The 16,558-nt window shown below is 41.6% G+C and overlaps 2 protein-coding genes across 4 annotated transcripts; both read left to right on the top strand.

Annotated features, from left to right (window-relative positions):
- The first annotated feature begins 1,209 nt into the window (after nucleotides 1-1,209).
- LOC114787121 (uncharacterized) lies at nucleotides 1,210-5,160 on the top strand. The gene is made up of 7 exons (XM_028974908.1): nucleotides 1,210-1,399; nucleotides 1,614-1,766; nucleotides 3,056-3,182; nucleotides 3,635-3,809; nucleotides 4,022-4,111; nucleotides 4,329-4,439; nucleotides 4,673-5,160. The coding sequence occupies exons 1-7, from the start codon at nucleotides 1,334-1,336 to the stop codon at nucleotides 4,761-4,763; spliced, it is 813 nt and encodes a 270-aa protein (XP_028830741.1). The 5' UTR covers nucleotides 1,210-1,333; the 3' UTR covers nucleotides 4,764-5,160.
- A 224-nt stretch (nucleotides 5,161-5,384) lies between these two features.
- myorg (myogenesis regulating glycosidase) lies at nucleotides 5,385-12,615 on the top strand. 3 transcript variants are annotated; one of them, XM_028974905.1, is made up of 3 exons: nucleotides 5,385-5,660; nucleotides 6,698-7,062; nucleotides 7,945-12,615. In XM_028974905.1, the coding sequence occupies exons 2-3, from the start codon at nucleotides 6,800-6,802 to the stop codon at nucleotides 9,734-9,736; spliced, it is 2,055 nt and encodes a 684-aa protein (XP_028830738.1). In that variant the 5' UTR covers nucleotides 5,385-5,660; nucleotides 6,698-6,799; the 3' UTR covers nucleotides 9,737-12,615. The 3 variants fall into 3 exon arrangements, with proteins under 3 accessions (XP_028830738.1, XP_028830739.1, XP_028830740.1); XM_028974906.1 differs by having other exon boundaries at nucleotides 5,385-5,727; XM_028974907.1 differs by lacking the exon at nucleotides 5,385-5,660 and adding an exon at nucleotides 6,220-6,326.
- The last annotated feature ends 3,943 nt before the right edge of the window (nucleotides 12,616-16,558 follow it).

Raw genomic sequence — 16,558 nt, 5'->3', positions numbered from 1 at the left:
ATTGCCCCTGTGGGGATTGTGTTCCATGCAAATAATCCCCAAGAAACATGCAGTTTCTTGGGATGCAGTTTAAAACAAAGTCCAGTCTGTCCTGAGTATTAGATTCTTAACTGGACCGGGGAGAGTGACTGCCATGAAATTTTAATATGGCTGTGGGCTGTGGGGGAACTCATGGGTAAGTAATGAGGCTCTCCACCCCCCTCTGTGTAACTGCAGTTGATATTGTAAGAGTAATCAGAACGTAGCACTTAACGTATCAGCAATGTATTTTCCTCCACTGGTCTCAATGCAGAAGCACAATTCACAACATGACTTACGCCATGTTGGGACATCTATATTTTCCAGGCCCGTAAAACAGAACTGTCCATAAAAGAGGACTGATTGAACATCTATTTTTTTATTTTATGGTCCATACAATATTTTGTATATTATACTCCAGGCATGTGTTGAGGGTTTAATGTGTACACTATAAGAGTTTTAGCACAACGTTTGTAGTTAGAACCAATGCACCCCAAAATGTATTGTGTTATGTGTCTTATGTGACACTTCTTAGAATAATGTCTGAGCGTCCTCCTCTTTAAAAATGCATGTGTACATTTACAGCATTTTACATTTACAGCATTTATCAGATGGCCTTGTCCAGAGCGACTTACAATCAGTAGTTACAGAGACAGTCCCCCCCCTGGAGCAACTTAAGTGTCTTGCTCAGGTACACAATGGTAGTAAGCAGGATTTGAACCTGGGTCTTCTGGTTCATAGGCGAGTGTGTTACCCACTAGGCTACTACCACCATTTATGTGAATATGCAATACACACCGATGTTTTCGAGTATTTATCAAGCCTTCTCATGCATTCGCAGACTGAGGTAAACAGGGCTCTGAAGGCTCATTGGTATTCCCTGTCATATATGGAAGCAATACTGAAGGGAACTTAGGAACTTGCAAATTTTATATCACCTCCTTGTGTTCTCCAAAAGCTCAGAGAACATCTGGAGGCTCCACAAAAGTACCACATTTGTCATGCATTGTAATGTACATGTATATGTATGTAAAATATATGTATTTGAGTGTATATGTGTGTTGGGGTCCATTTCAGGGTCCAATGCACCTTTGCAGCAGTTGTCTGCATTATTGATGAGCGCTGTGCTCCCCGGGGTGCACTGTTTGTGTGTGTCTCTGCATGTGTGTGACAGATGAGACCGGAGAAAAGACCTGGCTCTGGGTGAAGCCGGGGGTGAACTGAGAGATTAGACCCCGATGAGTTACGGCCTGTGTCAGCTGACAGCCGCTCTTGGCCCCCTGATTTCACCTCAAACCAATGGAGCTTAAAACACATGCTGTCATCAGCGGGACCAATTTTAACAGATTCATCCAGCTCTTTTTTTTTGTTAAAGTGTGAGGTAAACTGGAATGGCCACTACTTGTATCTCTAATTAATTAACGTGCTAGGAAAATTCTGTGAGTGTGTGTGTGTGTGTGTGTGTGAGAGAGACAGAGAGATTGACAAACGGAGGTTGTGTCAAATGGGGGAGTGTCTGTGGTGATCAGTGAGGCACACACACACACACACAGCACCCCAGAGGAGTAACACACTGTGTTGTTTGTGTGCGGTAGCTGACTGAGTGTCCATGTGTGCATGACCAGACGATGAGCCCCCAGCTTCCCCTCAGTACGTACTCAGCAGAATTTAGGCCTCCCAGCCGCGGGAGGCCGGCTCGACCTCAACCATCATCGGCGCACCGCAAGAACAACCCCCACCCGCGACCGGTAAGAACTATATGTACACGCACACTTTTCAGTTACGTCATGTCAACACCGCTTTATTTAAAGTTTCGCGCCATTGTTATTCATTCACTCCTGCAAATGTTTGCAACTACTTGCAATTTTCATATGGATACTAACAACCAGGAACTAGGTACTTTGACCTGAAACTAAATATAAATAATCTCTACAGTGCTTATTTACACCATTTACATTTACAGCATTTTACAGCAGCGTCCTGCACACAAGGCTGTATCGGCTTTGATGAGTGTGTATGCAGCGTAACTGTGACCTCTACTCACCAAACTGGTCCACGATGCCATATTTCACACTTGCTTGTGATAAATTTCCTCTTCACCATACTGTGGATTGAGACCTTGTTATCCTGCAAGACAGTGCTCCAATCAGGATGCAACTGTTTCAGTCAATCAATAGATATGGCATTCATTTATATTTCCCCCATCTGATTTTATTCATTTCATTTGAAAGCCGCAATCACGCAGGTGCTTGACTTTCCTTTACGGCTTCACGGTTAGTGCAGTAACAAATCCAGAAGTAAGTCTTAAATTGTCTTACACTGAAGAAGGAGGTGTTAATTACACCTCAGCAGGTGAAAGCCAGGAGTGTCCCATTAATTATTCACTCCATTGTCACCTGGAGGCCACTTCATCTGGTGCCTTGCAAAAACTCGCCTTGCTGGACATACTGTAAATATTCATTTTTGCTGCGGTTGCTATCTGAATTTGGTTATGCAAAGTATCTTGTTAAAGTTGCTAATTGCTTTAAATTTAAGATCAGTAAAATAATAAAATGGAGGAAATTAATATTTATGTATTACAGTGACATTGAAACAAATGCACTAAGTGATTAAAACTGATTGGTAATTATCATAAGTGTACTTGTACGTAAAACAAGTAATGTGAAGTAAAGAATAATGGTTTATATGTGTCAGAAGTGTTAGAATACAATTTCTCCATGTTTATGTGTTTTTTTCAGCAGGGGTGGAGAACTATTGAGCAACCATTAGCACAATACAGTCAGGAACATTAACAATGTATAGCTTATTCATAATATATACTCTCGTATGAGTCATTATCTATATTTAAGATTTATAATAAAACAAACATTTAAGTTAAAGCTTTTTTATTTTTGCTGGAGGACTGTCACATGGTGACATTAATTATTCACCTACCTCGGGCACACAGCTCAACAGGGCTCCAGGATGCCATGCTAACCTGCTTCCTGCAGAATGGAAAGGTTTCTTATTTCCCCATTCATCTCTGTCATTCATTCAGGACTTTCTGCTGCCCAGGAGACTGCAGACGGAGCGTGGCTCCAGACCTCTGGTCCGGGTGAAGGATCCTTTGGTGGATAGTGGGCCACTTTTCCCCCCGGTCAGACACATTTCGGTTCAGTGTCCAGGTAAAATTGGGATTATAGAGCCATCTAGAGGCAGCTATCTCATAAAGACCCATGACTTCTAACCGGGCAGAGACAATATTTCACAACAATGGTGTAAGCCATTGGTTCTCAAACAGTGGTACCACTTGTACAGTAAATAACAATCGTGTATATTATTCATAATCCTGAGTCCCTGAGTAAGACACTTAACCCTAAGTTGCTCCAGGGAGACTGTCCCTGTAACTACTGATTGTAAGTCGCTCTGGATAAGGGCGTCTGATAAATGCTGCTGTAAATGTATTCAAAAATTGTAAAATTGAAAGCCCACTGCTTTAGGATTTTATGAAATTGCATGCACTCCTAGAATGATTCCAAGGCCATATTGCATGTTAACAGCCCTGGACCAGATAAATAAAGGACTGAGATCAGTAGATCAGCCTCAACCAACTACAATCCCACTTTTTAATCATTAGATGGCGTGGTCACTCACACAAAGACCAAACTCAGCACTGCGGAGGTGGAAGCTGCGGAAAAGGGCAGCCTGAATTCTCCCCGAGTCTGTGTGCTGCGCCGTGCTGGCAGGATCAACATACCGCAGGCCCCTGATGCTGCACTAAGACAGAAGCAAGATCTCCACAGCCTGAGAGGGTAATGAGGGATCTCTGTCTAGACAAATAATAACACTCTAATTAATATTTCCATCAATAATATTGTTGTTATTTATGCCCCTATGGTGCCATTTATAGAAACTCTTCTGCCATTTTCAGCACCACCAAAAATAACAGTTTCAGATTAATGCAGAAATTCTACAGACATGTATTCATTCCAATATGCATATGCGTTAAATATGTTGTTTACAGCAGTATGGGTTCTGCTCATAGGCCAGGTACAATGATGACCCACCAGCCAATTGGCAATGGCCTCACCTCCCATCACGCATTAGGTCATAGGTATGTACTGAATCTCACCCCAAACTCTCTTTCTGGGATTGCCAAAGATGGTTGAGCTCCTGATCAGCATCGGATTCTACCAACACTTATTCTTGCTGGGCTTTCTCTATGGGCTTTAGGCTCTTCCTTTAAAAAAGTGCCTTCTGACAATGTGCTTCTCATTTTACAGCCAAAAGTGGAAACATCGTGTTCAAATAAACTATTAACTTGTCCACAGGAGACACTCTGGGATTTTGAGAAACACTCAAGGCACGCAAAAAAACATCTTGCCCTTCAGACCACAGACCAGACCACAGTTTGCCCAGATCAATTCAAGAACGGACTCCAGGTAAAGATACTACACACACCATGATGAAACTGTTCTCCCCGGCACTTTCACAAATGGCCACACAGTAGTGGACAAATACAAAATGAAGATAAGAAGGTATTTCCTGTTGCTCTCCATCTTATGACATGAGCATTCCTGCACTAGTAAAATGTGTCAGATGAGAACGTTCCATAATGGCAGGAGGCAGGCTGTGGCTTTAAAAAGGCTCTAAATCCTACTTTTCTGGCCTACAGTGGGGGACACAGCTGCTTCCATGTGGTCAAACCGCACAAGGCTGGCTTCTACATCATCCACCCCGAGTTTGTGTCAGAGTGGATTCATTGAATGGGGACCTTGCTTCTTCTTTGTGTGATGATCTTCTCAGGAGTCATATATTTAATAAATTGTTACTTAATATGGTTGTTTCAAGTTTGAAATGTATCATTTAGTATAATACAATTAAATGCACATGAATGATCACAATAAATGAAATGCGGAATAGCTTTCAAATGCAATGGAGCTGATGCGGTGCTGGTAAATGTTGCCAATTTTTAAAATCAGTCCCTGTCGTCATATATGGTCAAGAAATTTGTCTAATGACTGAGAGGAGAAGATATTAGACGTTATATAAGGCTGAATGGAGGTTCCTATGGAGATACTACCCTTTACAGGATGCAGTGATGCAGCAGATCACTGTTCTCAAGGCTGTAGTCATTTAGAAATGTCATTGTTTGCCAATTAAATGGACACATTGATCATAAATGTTATAAACGACAATGGAAATGGCTGTTAATGAACGGAATGTGGAATAAACGTAGAGTGGAAATTTCAATGTATTGCAAGTCTGTCACTTATAAAGGCTCAATGATTTGTGGGTAAACCTGGAGCATGCGCACACGCGTTCGCCTGATGTCAGCCTTGCGGTCGACGTCTCCCTGCTGACGCGAGGCTCGGGTTCGAGTCTCCGGACATATAACGCACAGAAGATCCTATGACACCACGTCACGGTAAAACTACAAATCCCACTTCTCTCCTGAAGGATCAGTGTTGGCGACTGAAAGTGACACAGCCGAGCTCCTCCCCTCCCCGACTCCTCGGTGTGTCGGGACGGGACCGGCTCGTCCCACAACTTAGTCCTCTGCGGAACGGCGAGGGCCGGCGACGGGTACGCGGTGTCCAGGCGTCTGCTCTTCGCGTCCTGAACTGCGCCACTGCGGAGCCCGTGGAAGCCCGGGACACGGAGTACGTGCGCTCCCGCGGTTCCTTCTCTCTGTCTTTCTTTTAAATATCGCGTCTGCATGGACTCCAGGTTTGTTTATGACGCGCGGAGACGCTGCTGACGTCAGCACGTGTTGTGTTTACCGTAAACCGGCCCCTTCTGACAGAGCTCAGCGTTTTCACAGTTTATCGGATTTTACCTTCAGTTTAAAATGACACGACTCAAGTCAAAGATTCACAGACGAGCAAACACGGCAGGACGCGGTCCTTCAGGCCGCTGTTGGTTGTAGTTTTGGGGCTCTGAGTGACAGAAATAGGGGTGGCTGTAATGAAGTCTGGCAATGAGGCTTCTGAGGGAATAAGAACAGTTTCCGATTCACACTTCATTAGCAGAGATTTGCCAATCCCGGTTTGAACTGATGCCATTCGCCACTACCTCCAGCCCTAAGTCTAATCTTCGGAATCTGGTGTAAATAACACAGACGGGGGGATGAAAAGCGGGCCGTAAGTGTACCACTTCATGAGATGCAGTTTACAGTGCACTACAGACTTTCAGCATAAAGTTAAACAATGGATGACCGTACTGTAAAGAACTGTCCATCTGTATTATGAAATTATTATTATCATGGACAACATATCAACATTTTACCACTGTTTACTACTATTGAGTTTTTTTTACTACTGTTTGAGGTGATCACTAATTTCCTGTACTTTTCATAGTAATTTAATATATTGTTGGCAGAGGATGTATACGAAGTTATTCATATGGTTAATAATGTTCTTACTCCTCTCATTCAATGTCACATGCTTTGTTGTGAATTCTGTTGTCAATCATCCAACAAAAATGTATTTATTTGTACTTGTTTTGCAAACTGACTAAGAAATAACATTGAAGGATGTGGCTGTTCCCCTCGGTGCCGTAGTTTAAATGCAACGACTTAATCTTGTCACTTCATTTTTATTGTGTCACACAAGTCTGTATTGTACAGCAGAAAAGAGAGAACTGTTCATAGGAAACGTTCTATGTTCCCATAACAAGTCTTTGTTTCTCTTACCTCCAGGTTGTGAGGGAGTGGGGCTAAGCACACAGAAGACTAACTTTGACTATAGGAAGCAAAAACTCCAGGGGACTCTGGCATGTCTGAATACTGGTGAAACCCACCATGTATCAAGTAGTACCTGGAGGAGCAGGTGGGACCATCACTGATGTCACACCCATCAAGAAGGTCTCTAAGGACACTCGCCCAATAGTCGCTGCGGGGGTCCTGGGCGTGGTGCTCGTCATTTCCGCGGTAACAGCCTGGTGCTACTACATTGCCTCCCTGCGCAAAGCGGACCTGCTGAAGACGGAATTGTTGGACCTCAACAAAGATGGTTTCCTTATCCGGAATCAGACAGGGGCTATTGTCTTTAAGATGGCTTTCAGGTATGTATTGTATTATTTTCTCAATTCTGAGCAAACCCTAACATTGTAGTGTAATAAATGTGTGCTTTCATAAAATAATTCAAATGTCTGTCACGTTCTTTTGATTGCTCCGAAAACTTGAGAAGTTTTTATGTACTATTGTGATTCTGCTAGACTCTTATGATTAATATTGTGAAATGTTATTCAATTATAAGAATGTACTTCTAAGTTAACATTCATCTTACTATGTTCATCTTACTAATTGACTGTATTTTGGGGTGCTTAAACACTGTAAAAAATAAAACGTTGGGAAAACTTAAAAGTTGAATGCAACCTTCTGTGAACTTCATTTGCTAAGTAAATTAGAGAGAACCAAAAAAAGAAAACGCTTTGCAGCAGGTTGCTTTAAATTTTTCAGTTTTCCCAATTTTTTATTTTTTACAGTGTACCTTAAGACTTAAGACAATTCGGTGATTACAAATTTCGCATTCTCAGAAGCTCATATGATTTCTTCTATTTGGCTACTAAATTCTAAAATGTTATTGTGCCAATTAAAACATGGACACATTCATTTAATCACTGTGAAAAAAGTTCTACCTGTAAATAAGCCTTAGTTGGAGTTGAGTATGTTCCTTTCTGTGTTGGTAATTATTATTCATTAGAGTATAACATCGTCATAAGGCATGGCCAAGATGTCTGTTTGAGATGAGCAGTATTTTTTTTTTTGGCCTGCCTAGAGTACCATTGCAGAACATGTTGAAATGCTCTGCAGTTTCGATGTCTGCTGCTGCTTCAGTTTGTTAGGAGATCATGCATGTTCTGTTTATATTTAGTGACCTTCACACCAGATGCATAAAAATAACTGCATTAAAAGCCTTAACTGCTTTATGATCTCACCTCAAGGTCAGGCACACTGGACTTGGATTCATGTTCTAAAGAAGGTCCGATTTTGAGCTGCTCACGTTCCAAAGCTGGGAGATTGAACTTCTTCATCCAGACGGTCAGACCGAAAGAGACTGTCATGTGTTACCGTGTTCGCTGGGAAGAACTTGAGTCAGACCGGCCAGTAGAACATGCCATGTCCTATAATGGTTCACACTGGTATGGTGGAGCTGAGACTGCTACCCAGCACTGGCCAATCTCAATCTCCGGCCAACAAGCAGCCAAACCCTTCGTGACAAGTGATATTTACTCCAATCGTAATGAATTTGGTGGCATCCTGGAACGCTATTGGTTGTCATCAAATGCTACTGCCATTAAGATCAACGACTCAGTGCCCTTTCACCTGGGATGGAATGACACAGAGATGACATTGTACTTTCAGGCACGATATCAAGACAGCCCTTACAAAACTTCCATTGGGGAGCTTCCATATTCAGAACTCAGCTACCGCGTTTGTGTCGGCTCAGACGTCACATCCATTCACAAGTACATGGTGCGTAGGTACTTCAACAAACCCAACAAGGTGCCCTCCAAAGCCACGTTCCGCTATCCCATCTGGTCTTCTTGGGCCTTGCATAAGAAAGACATCAACCAGGAGAAGTTTCTTGAGTTTGCAGCCAACATACGCAAACATGGTTTCAACTGCAGCCACCTCGAGCTAGATGACCGTTATACCAGCCGATATGGTGAATTTGAGTTTGACCCTGAGAAATTCCCCAACGCAACATCAATGTTCCAACAGCTGCGTGCAGATGGCTTCCTGGTATCAGTCTGGACACATCCTTTTGTCAACTATGACTCTACCAATTTTGGGTACTGTGTGGAGAAAGGACTGTTTGTGAGGGAACCAACAGGGAATCTTCCAGCTTTGGTACAGTGGTGGAACGGTGTTGGTGGGATTCTAGACTTCACAAATCATGAAGCACGGAATTGGTATGCATCCCAGCTACGTGGACTGCGATCAAAGTATGGAATCTCCTCCTTTAAGCTGGATGCTGGGGAGACAAATTACCTACCTTGGCAATTCCGTACACGGGTGCATCTCCATGACCCAAGCACCTTCACACGTCGCTACACAGAGATGGCCATCCCATTCAATGACCGTGCAGAGCTTCGATCTGGCTACCAGTCACAGAATATCTCCTGCTTTTTTCGTCTTATTGACCGTGACTCGGTGTGGGGTTACGAGCTGGGATTGAAGTCCCTCATCCCCACTGTCCTTACCATCAGCATCCTAGGCTACCAGTTCATCCTGCCTGACATGATTGGTGGAAATTCCTACCCAAACCGGACCGAGGGAATGCGTGGGTTGCCAGATCGAGAGCTCTACATCCGCTGGTTAGAGCTGTCGGCCTTCATGCCCTCGATGCAGTTCTCCATCCCGCCGTGGGCTTACGATGAGGAAGTGGTCCAGATTGCACGTCGTTTCACCAGCCTCCATGAGAACCTTGTTGCACCGCGAGTGTTGGAGCTAGCCGGAGAGGTACTGACTACCGGTGATCCGATCATACGCCCTTTGTGGTGGATCGCCACGGGAGATGAGACAGCTTATAAGATAGACTCACAGTTTCTGATTGGAGATGACCTCATGGTGGCACCAGTGCTTGAGCCTGGGAAGCAGGAGAGGGATATTTACTTACCAGCTGGCCATTGGAAGAGCTATAAAGGGGAACGGTTTGACATCAAAGAGCCGCAGCACCTCACTGATTACCCAGTAGACCTTGATGAGATTGCTTATTTTCTGTGGGTTTAGTTGCTAGGATGGAGTTCTGCAGGTTTTTCTGAAAGCATGTGCTTAAGAGAATGAAGAAAGGTTTTGTATAATTAAAAAAAATGGAATGTAGAAATAGCAGATAGGGGGTAAAATCAGGTGGATCTTTAGCATTTGCTTGAATGTGCACTGAAGTAAACTTGATAATTTAATATTATAATTTAAACATATAATATTGTTTTGCTATTCTGCAAGGCAAAAAGGCCTGAACTTGGAGATCTGAAATTACCTTTTTGCTTCTCGTAGCCAGCCTCTTCTCTGCTTCTCTAAGCTTTACATTGGAGTATTAAAATATCATTTTTAATCAATAGTTCTATGCACAACATCTGGCCAGACTACAGAGAACAAATATCTCTTCATGCTTCTTCCTGTGCCTTCTATTTAACTTTTGAATGTACAATGCAATGCAATGCAATAATACTGTATTAGAATGATTTCTAATGATTTCTCCCAGCAGCTAGGAACCATGTGACCATGCTTTTCTTGGTGCTGGTATATAGGGAGGGTTGCATCAGGAAGGGCATACGGCATAAAACGTCCATGTGCAATGTCCAATTCCCCTAATGGGAAAAGTTGAAGAGGAAGGCATTGAGTTATGTGACTTTAGGCTTTACATTATATAATACACTCTGAAATGTGACGTCCTCAAATCTACCTATGCCAATCTTTATATATTTTAGATAATGTTTTTACTCGGCTGTGACTTCAGTATATTTTAAATTCAGTAATTAACCTTTAAAAATGACCACTCTAAAATGGTACAAGCTTGGCTCAAGAGTGTTTTATTTTTAATATTATGCGCTGCTATTTTGTGCTATTTGCATGTTATGCTGTTGATCAATTATTCTATGCAGTGAAAAGTAACATTTCTCTGTATGATGCCAATTTGTTCTGCCAATTTTCCTGTTAAATGCTATACTTTTTGATTGCCGCGGGTGATTTCTATTGTCATATCTGTCTTTTAGTCTTTGAGTGCTGTGAAAGCTGAGCGTGCCTGTACCTACAGACACCTTATGAACTGCCACAGGGATTTTATATACTGTTTCCTATTTGTCTAGAGTTGTTTTTTTAATTTGCAAAACTCAAGTGAGAGATCCATTCTGTACTAATCGGGGGCTGTTCCTCAAAACAAGATTCCTTGGTTAAGAAGTTAACGATTAGGCTTTTTCTCACCTAACTTTATTCATATCAATTCTAGTATAAAATAATAATTACTAGCCTCATGTGCAGTGTTGCAAATGATACTCATGCTAAACAAACTAGTAACGCAGTTGAATGCTGTGCGGTGTTGGACTTGTATCTAGGGTTTCTGTCTTATTTTGGTTGCCTGGCAACAGTGCACTGCATGGCCTTTAGCTGAGGAATCTTTCTTTTTGGAAATCCCCAGGAGTTAAAATTCTATTTTATTAAAATGAAAAACAGCCCGTACCATTTCATGTGCAGATATGTACATGATTATGTGTCTGCGTGTATTGGATAGTCACTCTTCCTGAATATGAAAATAGCTGAAGATGCCGTCAATTCTATCCTAGAATTGATATCCATGTGGCAGTCAGCCTTGTCTGTTTAGACTCAAGGATTCTTATTTTTATAATTCGCTCACTTGTCCTGTCTTAACCCTCATCGTTAATTGTACATTGTATTGTGTCACTGTGTTGGTCTATTTCACTGCCTCTTTTGTGTGAACAGTCTCTTTTTACTTGCAGCATTTTGTATTCTGCATGTTCGCACAACGACCTCACGTTAGCGTCAGCCTCAGCCTCAAGCTTGATTCAGCAGCTAAATTCAAGGACTTTTTGCCTGCGTTTCACCTCTACAGCTGCCTGTTATGTGCTGCTTGTACAAAAGTACTCTTACCTCACTCTGCCTGAGTGCCATGGCCAGGCTTTAATATTAATATTATTTTTTGCCATTTTCAAATAACCTCATGTCAAAAACATCAAAACCAATCCAGAACATAGTACTTTACCGTTAGTATTTCTCGCTTCATGTGTCAAGGTTGTCATGCATTTTACACTATACATTATTTTTGTTTTAGAAAATATAACCGCTTTTAATTTGATGCACATTTGCTGTAGTTTAGTGGGCATGTCGTTATTGAGAAATGTCTACAGAGGATAAGGGAAGTCCCTTGCACAAAAAAAAAAGTTGACTGGAATTTCATAACAAGAAGTGGTATTATTTTACTCTTCTTTTTGTCCGTGTTGAACAGATTATATGGTTTTGCAATTCAGTTTTCTATGAAAGCACACTCCTGTAGCTTTGTGATTTCACTGTTTTGTTACACCTGCAGCATAGCCAAACATGCTATTGTTACTTATAAGCTAAAAAAATATATATATTTTTACTGTGAGATTTAACAATGCATTGTGTGAAATCTAGAATAATTAAAATGTACAATAGTAAAACCAGTGCAATTAAGTCTGCAGTTACATTGTGAATGTTTACCAGCATGAGGGCATAAAAAAAGCATTGCTTTTCAGTGTCAAAAACAAATGTACTGCATGCACACTGCATGCCACATAAGGTGTGCTTCCTTCTCATGAACGTCTCACCAGTTGCTCTGCCACATGTAATTCTTCTCCATTTCCACAAGGAGGCGGCATGAGACAATGAAAGCAGAGTGTCTTGCTGCTTTCGAGACATGTTGTCAACTACAAATGACACTAGTGTGTAACTCCTGAAACAGTGCCAAACAATTCTGGAAACTTGCTGCACACTGTCAAGAAAACCTTAATTTGCCATGCAATTAAAAGACTTTTGGATGTAATAGTAAAGTCTTGCTCATCAATCATATTGGGTTTAAGTGTCATATTGTGTGAAATTTTATTTGAAAATAAAATCCATCCCTGTAAAAATCATGGCACAGTGTTTTTTCCTCAATATAAATAGCTTAACACGTAAGAGGACCACCGTGCAAAGGATGCCTTTTAAGAGACATTAAAAACTATGATGTTTACTCTGCCAATGCAATTGGAAATTCATGTTGTCTGCTCTTTGGCTCATTGAAAGATTTTCATTATGTTCAAACACCACAACCTCCAAAAAAAAAAAAAAAAAACTCACCTACACTGTCAAATTAGTGGAGCCAATTTACTTTAGTGCAATATAGGCCCCATTTCACACAAGATAAAAATGTTACAGTTTTGGGCTTTCCTACATCTCCGTGTGCGGTAACGTGAAAATGCTAATGTATATCTGTTATGTAACTCATTATCGATGGTCTGGGAAGGCGGAAGCAGGTGATTCCCATAACATAAACCTAACACTGGACAAAGAATTGGTTCACATCAACACTGACTCAACTCGACCCAGCTCAGCTATATAAAGTAAAAGTGAGACTGCTCAGCTGCATGGTTTGTGCTTCCTCTCAAAAAACAACGAATTACATTCATAGGTCTCGCCTAGGGGCTCAGCTCAGAAAATATACGTGGTTTATCAAACTTCCGGTAAGATGAATATGTCATGTTGTAGGTCTCTGGCCACTCAGAAGCTGATATGATCAGCTTTTCCTCCATTACCGCTTTTGTGTGTGTGTGTTTCAGAAGGCCAGACCGAACACTAGCCTGCTTCAATGCAGGTCGTGCGAAAATGCGTCACAGCACTTAGAGGTCAAAGTTCAACATGCACAAGGCCGCCAAATAGCGCACTGTGGCACTTACGGCGTGCATGACACATGACTCAACTGCTCAATAGAAATTAATGGGTTTCAGAGCAAAGCAAAGCTCCGCCTCCAACCTGACCTATAACCCCGAACAAATCATACATGAAAAAAGTTTTTTAGGAACCGAAAACCTGTTTTAAAGAGTCACAAATTCATATAAACTGCTTACCTTTGGATTTTGTGTGGAAAGCAGAGCACCTGGAGAAAACTGCACACTGGAGACCTGCTTATTGTGAGGCAGCAGTGCTAAAAAATGCATTATGTTTTTTTTTTTTTTTTTTAAATAGATTTTAGATAATGTATACAGTACAGTGTGGCTGTACAAAACTTTCTGGTGGGCCATTTGGAGTGGCTGGCCATGATTTCCCATGGTGCTCCCATCCCATCACCTTCCTCGGTCTGGCTGGAATTGTGGACCACTGCAGACGGCTGAAGTAGTATAGGGAGATCAGATCTTAAAACGCTTGATCAAAGTTCAAATTTCACAGAGCCTCCAGTCGAGAATGAGTTTGCCTCCACCCTGCCATCTCTCTGGCCTTTTAGGAGCCTCCTCATTACGTGCTGGGTAATAGCGGAGTGATAAAGTAATTTTACAGGTTATATGGAGGTTGTCGCAGATCAATAAATCATTTAGTTTTGGAGTTTGGTGGCCAGATGAGTTCTGTGAAAGAGAGCCAAAGGTGAGGGCTCACCATTAACCTGCCCGAAAAAAGGCGCCACGCGGCCGGGCCGCTCCACTGACAGTAACTGGCCAAAAATAATTACGATCAATGTTACTAAATGGCAAAACAGCAGCAAGGTAACAAGGTGTGTGATTTGCCTCTGGATGCTGAGCAAATAAAGAAAGCTGAAACGCTGCAATCACTAATCTGTATGGGCGAACGCCATTGAAAGAGTATGAGTGCATTTGTATTTTATTTGATGCAAATTTAATGGTTGCCAGGTCAGGCAAATGTGGCCGGGAACAGGTTTATTTTATTTATCAGTGACGGCTCTCCCCCTTGAAAATTGATCCGGGCTCCATGCCTGCCGCAGAGAAGACACACTCGTGCATCGATTAGATGTCCGTATTTCGTTCTAGGAAAATCAATGCTATTTGCACATTTGCCAGCTGGTGATGATATTGTTTTTTCTTCAAAGGCACAACAGGCCGGCAGTTTTCTAATCACATTTTTAAGATAAAGGGCAAAAGAATAGCCAATGAGACAGCAAGGCTAGGGACCCTGTGCAACCCTGCGGATAAGAAAACCCTCTGTGATTTCCGCAGTGCAGGCGTATGAAGAGATTTACATGCAGATTTCCATGCAATTAAATAAATAAGTAAATACACAACGCGCACACACAATGTTGAAAACAATGTTTGTACAATAAGGCAATTTAATCGGTGGAAAATCTGTAGAATTTATGGTTGTTTAAGGTTATGAAATTAGAACATTTAAATGTAAAACTAAAAACCGTTGAGGATGTGGTTTTGGAGCCTTGGAGAATGCGAGAACCTGTCTGCAGCTGCGTTGCCAAGAAAAAGTCAGAAGTAGAGCTACAGACGCAGAAGATGTGATCCACTGTGGCATTCTAAAGGAAAGTTACTGTCAATTTACTTTCTTGCACAAATGTCTGCAGTCCTGTTAACATTATTATTTATATTTATCCCCCCCTTTTGTACCTAGTTTTGTCAGCCATTTATTCTTACAGATTTCTTTGGCTATAATTCTGAGCATCCAGCCCTGTTTTTGAGTTCTGTTCTGAATGAAATATTGGTTGTGCGCTTGTGCCTTAGCTTTCATGCAATAATATATGTTTATAATGACGATAATAATACAGTTAGGCATTTGGAAGAATTAATGTTATAAAGCTGTTCTAATAATAATCACAGAAGAATAAAATTAAGTGTGAAATTGAGGTGTTAAAGAAGATGTTAAAATAATGTTAAATTATTTCGGGGTATGGTTAAATCTTTAGGGGTCAGCACCAAAGCACCACTTCAAATAGAATAAACGTCTTCCTAAACAAGGTTGTGTTCTGCTCTCTTTTTAAACATGTATAGATTTATTTTAATACAATATAATACATTTACTTTTTTTTTTTAGTTAACAAACTCTGACAATGATAAAGTGATGAGCAGAGTGAACTCTATCAAGGAATAATACCTACCCGCACCTTTTTTTTTTATTTATGGGCAGTAGGGGGCAGTATAAAACCATAATGAACCCATAAACTGACAAAGCCCTCAGTCCAGATGTGTGAGCTGCAAAAACACTCTGCTGCGTCCAGGAAGGAAGACACAAACCTGGCACAGCCCCCCTACTCACCCCCCTCCACACCCGTCCCCTCCCTTCTCCGCGTCCTGTCTGCTGCCCACCTGTGTGTCCATCTGCGGAGGAGTGATGCCAGTTGTTCTGAGGGGGTGCCAGGGTGTCTCAAACAGCCCCCCATCCACCGTACAGGTGTGTCTATCAGACTGCCTTCCCCCACGCAGCCTCGCCAAAAGCAAAAAAAAGCAAAAAAAACGCTGCTCTTATCTTAGAGTTGCCAGAGATCACCCTCCTGTATCAGTCCAGGTGCCAAGCCACAACAATCAAAGGAAGCAGCCGAAAGTGGCATTAAGCATAATTCTAAAATGTGTAAAATCCATACAAAATCTTAGAAACATATAAATGATAGAACAGATATGTGCACAGACATACACATAGATATGTGTTTGTTGTTTTCAAATTAAGAAAACATCTTACGGGAATCTCACCAACCAATATGATTATTTCATCAGACGGATTAGAGATCAGAGGTTTTTAAGAATAAAGGGGAAAAAAAAACCTTGAAAGTAGGAGGCCTTACCAGAGAAGAACTTTGTCAATTTAAAAATAAGCTAAAACCATAACCAGGAGGCTATTTTCCCGCTTACGACTCTTTGCTGTCAAACTCCACCTTTCTTCCCTTCCTCTGCTCGGGAGGTTAATGACGGAGGTGCTATTTTCTCCCTGGAGTAATTTGCGTGTGCAGAGTTTTAAATTGTTTTTTTGCAGCCGCTTTTTCCACCTCCATTATACGTCGCTGTTGTGCTTCAGTACTTAGACCTGCTGCAAGGTCATCCCGCAATGAGAAATGTGTTAATGGAATTGAAAACCAAAGAAATGAAATGAAAA

This window comes from Denticeps clupeoides, chromosome 3 (genome assembly GCF_900700375.1).
Source record: "Denticeps clupeoides chromosome 3, fDenClu1.1, whole genome shotgun sequence".
NCBI classification, from domain to species: Eukaryota; Metazoa; Chordata; class Actinopteri; order Clupeiformes; family Denticipitidae; genus Denticeps; species Denticeps clupeoides.
The sequence above is the reverse complement of the archived record's forward strand: the minus strand, read 5'-3'. Positions and strand labels throughout refer to the sequence as shown.

What these genes read in the sequence shown, in the direction of transcription:
- myorg (XM_028974905.1), top strand. Translation starts at nt 6,800, where the DNA reads ATGTATCAAGTAGTACCTGGAGGAGCAGGTGGGACCATCACTGATGTC. An exon ending in GTCTTTAAGATGGCTTTCAG is followed by an intron (nt 7,063 to 7,944) that starts GTATGTATTGTA and finishes TCTCACCTCAAG; the next exon opens with GTCAGGCACACTGGACTTGG.
- LOC114787121 (XM_028974908.1), top strand. Translation starts at nt 1,334, where the DNA reads ATGCTGTCATCAGCGGGACCAATTTTAACAGATTCATCCAGCTCTTTT. An exon ending in CATCACGCATTAGGTCATAG is followed by an intron (nt 4,112 to 4,328) that starts GTATGTACTGAA and finishes ACTTGTCCACAG; the next exon opens with GAGACACTCTGGGATTTTGA. An exon ending in AATTCAAGAACGGACTCCAG is followed by an intron (nt 4,440 to 4,672) that starts GTAAAGATACTA and finishes TCTGGCCTACAG; the next exon opens with TGGGGGACACAGCTGCTTCC.